This window comes from Pituophis catenifer, unplaced genomic scaffold (genome assembly GCF_029215685.1).
Source record: "Pituophis catenifer annectens isolate HBS135680 unplaced genomic scaffold, rPitCat1.0.hap2 SCAF_2, whole genome shotgun sequence".
NCBI classification, from domain to species: domain Eukaryota; kingdom Metazoa; phylum Chordata; class Lepidosauria; order Squamata; family Colubridae; genus Pituophis; species Pituophis catenifer.
Window position 1 is genome coordinate 262,899,045 of NW_027256882.1, and position 8,940 is coordinate 262,907,984.

The 8,940-nt window shown below is 51.7% G+C and overlaps 1 protein-coding gene across 1 annotated transcript in view; it reads right to left on the bottom strand.

Annotated features, from left to right (window-relative positions):
* The window catches only part of TBCA (tubulin folding cofactor A), a 46,337-nt gene that overhangs the window by 5,827 nt on the left and 31,570 nt on the right, over positions 1–8,940 (bottom strand). The window contains exon 2 of the mRNA XM_070935835.1: positions 31–136. Coding sequence (XP_070791936.1) covers positions 31–136 — 106 coding nt within the window. The remainder of the gene's footprint in view (positions 1–30; positions 137–8,940) is intronic.

Genomic DNA, 8,940 nt, shown 5'->3' on the forward strand with positions numbered 1-8,940 from the left:
CAGAAGCAGCCACTCACTCATGAACTTTACCTGCTTTTTAATTGCATAGTTATCTCCATCTTCAGCTTTCATCTTTTCAATCTTTTCTTCTTGTTGCTTTGCTTCTTTTTCATACATAACCTTTTCTTTTGCCAAGCTGCACACAAAAGGTATAATTTGTTAAATTATAAATACACATAAAATTTTCCTATCTGAAAAGTTTCAAGACCTAAAACGTCCATATATTACAGCTACTCTAGAGTACCAGTTACTTTATTTTCAAATATATTATTATTAAGTTATGCATTCTGACTGTCCCGGAGAATAACTAGATGTACATCTAATAAAATAAGGAATCCATCTATTAGAATAAAAATAAAATTCATGTACCACCTTGCAGACAAATTACCGTATTTTCCGGCATATAAGACGGCCCCCGACTTTTCCTGTTAAAATATAGGGTTTGGGCTATACTCGCCATATAAGACTACCCCTCTTCCAACGCACACCAAATAAAAATTAAAAAACATCAACTAGCTCACCAACAATGTAAAAGCAGCTGTGCTAGACCCAAAATGGCCCCTGCAACAAGCAGGAACCTCATACAGCCACAAAAAGCCCAAAAACCCAACTTTCACACTTTACACACCCAAAATTCCATATACAGCTTTGTGAGATTTTGTGTGTTTGTGTAGTTAGAGTGAAACACTACAGAAACACACTAAATCTCAGAAAGCTGCACAAATATTATTTTTATTTTTATTTTTATATGAAAGCTAAATTTAAAACTTCCTAAACTTTAAATGGCTAGGTCTAAAAAAGAACAACTAAAAAAAACCCCAATTAACTATTTTTTTTAAAGCTCCCAAAGGGGAAAAAAACTTACCCAATAGAACAGGGGTCTCCAACCTTGGCAACTTTAAGACTTGTAGACTTCAACTCCCAGAATTCCTCAGCCAGCTTTGTTTTGCTGGCTGAGGAATTCTGGGAGTTGAAGTCCACAACTCCCTGCCTGCTTGATTGCAGGCAGGGAGTTGCTTGCTGATGGAATGGATTCAGGCAAGCGAAGCAAAGCAAGCGTTGCGACTAGCAGCTAAGGTAAGCAAGCTGGAGGGGGAAAACTTTTTTCCTTTTACATGGCTCTGGTGATCCCAGCTGAGTTGCCTGATTAGCAGGCAACTCAGCTGGGATCGTCAGAGCTTGGATCGCCAGAGCCATGTAAAAGAAAAAAAGTTTTATCCTTTTACATGGCTCTGGCGATCCAAGCTGAGTTGCCTGATTAGCAGGCAACTCAGCTGGGATGGTCAGAGCTTGGCTCGTCAGAGCCTTTTGGGCTGGTCTGCCTGGTTACAGGAGAACGACACCTGGCATATAAGATGACCTCCCCACTTTTGAGAAGATTTTCATGTGTTAAGTCGTCTTATACGCTGGAAAATACGGTATTAAAGTTGTTAAAAATTCCATACAGACAAATGTAAGAGCAACTTCTTTTTAAACACGGTTTGGTTATTGACTTTGTTTATTGTTTTGTTTCTGATGTACATCATTCATAGTCACTTTGACTCTGATAGTCCTATAAATCTGTTAAATAGACATCAAAATTCATATTTTGGTTGTTCTGAATTACATTAGTATAAGTCAGGGGTCCCCAAACTTGGCAGCTTTAAGACTTATGGACTTCAACTCCCAGAATTCTCCAACCAGCTATGCTGGCTGGAGAATTATGGGAGTTGAAGTCCACAAGTTTTAAAGCTGCCAAGTTTGAAGAACTCTGGTATAAGTATTGTTTCAGTTCTATTTTTATACCAATGTCAGTGTAGATTATTAATGTATCATGTTGCCAAGTTTTAAAAATCCAATATACTTTTGAAGACAGTAAGTTTAGAGTAGTGTTTAAAACTTCAGATTAGAAACTGGGAGACTGTGAGTTCCAGTTCTGCTTTAGGCACAAAGGCAGCTGGGAATCCTTGGGCTAACCATTTTCTCTCAGCCCTAGAGGAAATGGGCAATGGCAAGCCACTTTTGGAAAACCTTGCCAACAGGGACTTGTCCAGATGGTTTCTGAAAACTGGATTCAATTGAACGGCAGAAAAAAACCCCGTTGAAACTCTTCTTGGAAGAAAATTGTCCATACTCATTCCAAAAAATAAAAAGTTTGCAGCACACTCTGTTCCAAAAAGACTTAAATTTGGTTTGCCCACTTGAATGTCTGAATCAGGATAAATCAATTGAAATTAAATCAGAGGAACAAAAAGGCTTGTAGTCATTATAAAATAAAACTTAATGGTTGGGATTTAACATATTCTAGAAACACATTATAGGTTCCCTTGAAAAAAGAAATGTACATTCTGGACAAGCTTTCTGATCTGATATTGACCCTGGATTTCCCAGATGATGGCAGCAAGGATCCTGCAAAACAATTATTTTTAGTGTCACCTGCAACCATTCCTTAGCTAGCTAACCAGGTAACAGGTATCCATGTATTATTTATGTAATGACTAAACAATTGAAATGCATTTTTTTAAAGAACAGTTCTTAAATAAAATCAGAATTGCAAAATATGACACCTAAGCTACTGATTCAGACTATGATGAATCCATCATCAAAAGAGCTACATTGAATGCTTGATAAGATTAAACAATTCTTTCCAGATTAAAACAAAAATGTGTTGGTTTAACTTTGGGAGCTCCAAACTAATTTAGGGTCTTGATTGGTGAAAGAACCTCCTGTTTCATTTATACTTAACTATACACTTGAATAAATGCGATGGAACTAGTTTCTGCCTTTTAAAATAGATTTCTTCAAGAACTATGAAACAAAACTTTTTTCCTGTGCGCTGCTCCCACTATCCATGCATGCATGGGTTAATCCTTCAGTATTTGGCAACAACTGAGTGAAAAAAACAAAAGGCTCTTCCCCTTTCCGGCCCCCAAGCCACGCCTCTGTTCCCAGTCTTCACTCAGTTGCTGGCAACTACTGAAGTGATTTTTGGAGCTCCACAGGTTTCCAGGTATTGTGCTTCTGTGGGGATCAGCTCCTTCCTTCTCTTTAAATTTTCTTAGAGTCTAGGCTCTCCTCTTCTCTTAAGCGTCTAGGCGTTTGTTTGTTTTCATTTTGAATAGTGGTTTTTTCGCGCCCCTTTTCTCTTGTGCCTGGCGCTCCGGCGCGAGGCACTTTCTAACAGCTGGTGGGGGGGGGGAGCGGAGCCTTGCAGCCCGAATCCATTCGGCAGGCTTCTTATCTGATCGGATTCCTCTCCCCACGTGCGGCGCGCCCGCTAGCAATTCGCGCCCCTCCAGCTGGCCGGCGGCATCGGATTCCCTCGCCCCACACCCTCGTTCTAAGCAGGCACTCGGAACACGAGGGAGAGGACTGCGGGCGGCTTCGCGCTCATCAGCTGGGCGGCGGGTTTGAAAACCCCGGCCGCCCACGCAGCGCCGATCGAGCCGCCGCCGATAACCACCTGCTGGCACTAGCGCGACGAAGAGGAAAGCGCCAGACGCCTCAGCAGCCTTCCCCGGCACAGGGGAGTCGCACGGCAGCTGGTCGGACCCTCGGGCCGCCAGTGTAAGACCCTGCCAGAGTCAGGCACAGCGGAGCCACGTGCCAGCGCCATATTGGTGGACCTGCGGGCCGCCATTTTGGACAGACTCTTCAGCCGGCACCTTCAGAGACCAGCGGGCCGGCTGCAGACCCCCCCCCACGCCTGAAAAGGGGGCTGAGCATCTTCCTCCTCTACCACCTGAGGAGAAGATTGTGCACACGCTGAACTCCTTTGGAGAGATCTGCCCTCTGGTGGCGGAGTGCAGCATCAGGGGGTCTGCCCAGCGCTCTCAAGCCTCAACCATGCCACACTCCCCTCCTTCTTCGGATATGGAATTGGAGCTTAGCCCCCCTCACAAAAGCAGCAAAGGGGGCAAGAAGAAATCCAAAAAGAGGCACACAAGCACCACCAGCAGAGCTGCGTCGGAGGGGGCCTTGCCCTTCCAGGACAGAGATGCGTTAAGGAGGCACAACGCTCTCGAGAGACAGTGGGAGAAGGCCCAGAGGGCTGTGGCAGCAACACCATCCAGGGAGCCCGCGACCTTGGACCCAGTGCGTGCTTCCCCTAGAGGCATGGAGTTGGGGATCTCAACTGTATCCGACATTGCAGTGACCCCAAGAACTCCAGATGTGCCCAGGTCTGGCCACAGCACACCTCGCCCGGAGCCAGGCACAGGGCTTGCAGCGGAGGCCTCATCGACCCTCCTTCCTGCACAACATCACCGGGCCAGGGAAGCAGCTAGCCCGTCGCCAAGCGCTGACCCGCACCTCCAGGGGGGGCCAGGGACGGCTCCCCCATTGGACTTCCAGGCCATGTTTTCGGCCGCACTTTACTCCTTCTTCAGCGCAACCCTGCAGCAGTCGTCTCAGGCTCCAGCCCAAGCCGCCCCGAGCCAGTCGCGGCGCCACCAACCCCAGCCCCAGCCTCTCCCCAGACGAGGGCAGGACTCCTCTTCGGAGGAGTCAGACCAAGCAGAGGAGGGGCCTGAGGAGATGGAGCTATCAGAGGATGAGGGCCTAGCACCCGACACACTGGCATTTACAGGCCTCTTCCGTCCAGCCTTGTTCAAGTCCCTCCTCCACAAGGCTCGACTCACAACCAATCTCGGAGTGCCAGGGGACGTCACAACCGCCGCCCCACCAGCAGCGGGGCCGCACGACGCGCTTTTCAACTCATCAAAGCCGCAGAGGGATTTCATCCCGTGCCCTCAGCTGTTTGCGGAGGTCATCCAGAACCCCTGGGGACAACCAGCCTCCATGGCCACACCCAGCAATCTGGACAAGAAGCTCTACTGCGCAGCCCCGGAGCTAGAGGACCTCCTAACACTCCCTACGGTTGACCAGCCTGTGGCAGCCTTGTCCTCCGGTTCCTTGATCTCCACTGACCCTCTTGACTCTCTCAAGGCAGAGGAGAAGAGGATGGAGGGGGCCTTCCGAAAGGCACATCAGGCGGCGGGCTGGGCAATCAGAGCTGCGACAGCAACGTCCTTCTTCAACCGCGTGTCGCTTATTTGGCTCCGGCACCTGCAGGACAGACTACCCCCTGAGGACACCAGGCTCCAGCAGGATATAAACAAGATAATAGCCGCCACTGAATACTCAGCAGACAGTTCATTGAATGCAGCCAAATTTGCCTCGAGGACTCTAGCCTCAACCCTTTCGGCTAGAAGACTCTTCTGGCTCAGGCCCTGGAAGGCCGATTTCAAAGCAAAATGGAAATTGGCGGCCGCACCTTACAAAGCCCCAGAGCTCTTCGGCGCCGCGCTGGAGCCTTTGTTGGTGGAGGGGAAGGACAAGAGAAAGATCCTCCCATCGACTTACCGCCACCAGGAACGCCGGTACACTCCTTACCCGCTACAACAGCCCTTTCGTGCCAGCGCGGGACCCAGGGGGTCCTCCTCTCATCGTCCCCACTATCAGGGAGGAGATAGGTTCCAGGACCGGCAGCAGTTCCGAGACCGAGGGCGAAACCAACAGCCGAGGCGCAACTTTCGTGGTGCTGGGTCGAAGCCAGCCAAACGAGGGAAATGACTCCAGGCTCGCAGGCCCCATAGGGGGAAGGCTCATTCACTTCCACCAGCAATGGGCCAGATCAACCTCGGACTCCTGGGTAAGGCGTACGACTGGTTCGGGACTTTCTATCGAATTCTCCGGTCAGCCACCCCATCGGTTTGTCCGCTGTCCAATGCCCCGCTCCGCAGAACAGCGGAACTTAATGTCGCAGGAGATAGAACACCTCCTGGAAGTCAATGCCATCGAAGCAGTGCCGCACGCCCAGAGGGGTTCCGGGTTCTATTCAACCCTCTTCCTAGTACCCAAGAACTCCGGGGGCTGGAGGGGCATACTAAACTTAAAGCGGCTAAACCTGTCGGTTCAATACCACAGGTTCAAAATGCACTCCCTCAAGTCCATCCTAGCGGGGGTGAGACAGGGCGATTTGCTCCAATCGGTCGACCTCAGGGAGGCCTATCTTCACGTGCCCATTCACCCGGAGCACAGGCAGTTCCTGAGATTCGAATTCGCGGGAACACATTACCAGTACCGTGCGATGCCATTCGGACTGTCGTCAGCCCCCCGCACCTTTACCAAATTGGTGGCGGTGGTAGCAGCCAGGCTTCGAACCATCCCGATCCGGTTGCTCTGCTACCTGGACGACATTCTGATCCTGTCCTCCACTCGAGATCAGGCCACCGAAGACATGAGGAGAGTCCTGCAGGTCTTCCAGGATCATGGCTTCACCATAAACTTCGAAAAGAGTCATCTGCAGCCCACCACCAGACTACTTCATCTGGGGGCACTGATAGACTCGGCCAGCGGCCAGGTTTACCTATCACCGGACAGAGTCCAGAGCATCCGCACTCTGATACAACAGATCCTGTCGAAGAGGAGAGTTGCCCTGATCCATCTGTCTTGCCTACTCGGAAAGATGGTATCCTGCTTCGGCATCGTTCCGTGGGCACGCAGACATTCGAGACCTCTGCAGTGGTTCTTGCTCCCATTTCAGCGAGCAGGCAGGGCCAACTCCAAACAGGCAGTACTCCTCACTCTTCAGGTCCGCCAGTCCCTCAAGTGGTGGACATCGCCATCGCTTCTCAAGGGGTCCAGTTTCCTAGAGCCGGACCGACTGATCATCACCACCGACGCAAGCCTTCGAGGGTGGGGAGCCCACCTCCACAACCTGGTGGCACAAGGGAAGTGGTCCCGGCGGGAGAGTCAGTGCAGCATCAACCTCCTGGAACTTCGGGCGATCAGACTGGCCCTTCGGGAGTTCCAATCGACGGTGCGAGGACATCACGTTCTGATCCTGACCGACAACATCTCGGCCAAGGCGCACGTCAACAGAGAGGGGGGCACAAGGTCCCGCACCCTGATGCGAGAGGCCGCCGATCTCTTCAGCTGGGCAGAGAGCCACCTCCTTTCGATCAGGGCAGATCACATCTCGGGGGCATCCAATGTCAGAGCAGACTGGCTCAGCAGAGAGACTATAGACCAAGCGGAATGGCAACTCCACCCACAACTGTTCCGGGAGCTTGCCTCACGCTTCGGAAGCCCGGTGGTGGATCTCTTTGCAACCCCGGCCAATGCTCAGCTTCCCCGCTTCGTGTCACGCTACCCGACACCTCTGGCGGAGGACCACGACGCGCTGCGCTGCAGGTGGCCCGAAGGTCTCCTGTACGCGTTTCCACCAGTGCCGCTAATTCCCCGCCTCATCCGAAAGCTGCTATCGGAGAAGGCCGATCTGCTCCTGGTAGCCCCGAACTGGCCCCGGCGGCCGTGGTACGCCGACCTAGTGGCGCTCTCCGTGGACCAACCGTGGGTGATCCCACCACGGCGGCTCGTCCTTCGCCAGGGGGAGGTCATGCACCCAGAGCCCCAGTGGCTGCAATTAGCCGTCTGGCATTTGAACGTGTCATCCTGAAAAAGGACAACCTACCAGATGAAGTCGTGGCCACCATCCAAGCGGCTAGACGCCCGTCTACAACCCGCATCTACGAGGCGTCTTGGCAGGCGTTCTGTCGCTGGAGTACCCGACAACACACCGACCCTACATCAGCCGATGTTCGTGATATCCTGCAATTCCTTCAAGCTGGCCTTGACAAGGGCCTGACCCCCGCAACTTTAAGGAGGCAGACAGCTGCGCTATCGACGGTCATCGCTTGCCCCCCGTACCAGTCCCTCACGCACCACCCACGCATTAAGGGGTTTCTTCATGGGGCCACAAACCTTCGACCCCCCGCTGTGCATCGGTACCCATCATGGGACTTGACTCTAGTTCTGCGGGCACTGACCGAGCCCCCCTTCGAACCCCTAAACTCAGTATCTCTCAAGTACCTCTCATTTAAGGTGACCTTCTTGCTGGCGATCACCTCGGCAAGAAGAGTCTCAGAGATAGCGGCTCTCTCAGTCCGCAAGGACTTATGCATATTTCGTGAATCCACAGTGACGCTACGCCTGGACCCGGCTTTCATCCCGAAGGTCAACTCGTGGTTTCATCGGGCCCAGGAACTCATCCTACCGGATTTCTGTCCTTCACCTCGAGATGCCAGGGAGGAGAGGTGGCACACGCTGGACGTCCGACGTGCTATCCGCATCTACATCCGTCGGACCAAGCCCTTCCGCCGTACCGAGGGCCTTCTGGTTTCCTTTAGTCCGAGGTCCATGGGTCAGAAGGTATCACCAGCCACGGTCAGCAGATGGATTAAGGCCTGCATCGCTATGGCCTACGATTCAAGCTCCAGGCCGGCACCGGACAGAATCCTCCCCCACTCTACCCGCAGTGCGGCCACGTCGGCGGCCTGGGCCACTCAAGCCTCGGTAGTGGACATCTGCAGGGCAGCGACCTGGTCGTCCCTCACGCCGTTCATTCGCCACTACAAGATCGATGTGTTCAACTCTGCTGAGGCGTCATTTGGCCGCAGAGTACTTCAGAAAGTGGTGTCGGAGGACAACGGTGGAGACAGTCAGCCTCCCGCCCAGGGGATTTGAGCTTGGGTATATCCCATGCATGGATAGTGGGAGCAGCGCACAGGAAAATGGACGTTGTCTTACCTGAACGTCCTTTTTCTGGGCGCTGCGTACACTATCCATAACCCTCCCTCTTGGGCTGACTGATCCCTTTGTGACTGTCTGGGCTTTTTTCATCGGCCCCTTTTTCAAGTTGATGTTAATAAAGTTGAGTTTGATAAAGTTACTCTTGTGGACTCCTTGTTAGCTGCGCCTTTCGTTCAGACTGGGGGATCATGGGAACAGAGGCGTGGCTTGGGGGCCGGAAAGGGGAAGAGCCTTTTGTTTTTTTCACTCAGTTGTTGCCAAATACTGAAGGATTAACCCATGCATGCATGGATAGTGTACGCAGTGCCCAGAAAAAGGACGTTCAGGTAAGACAACGTCCATTCTACATTACAGTATCCCTTGATT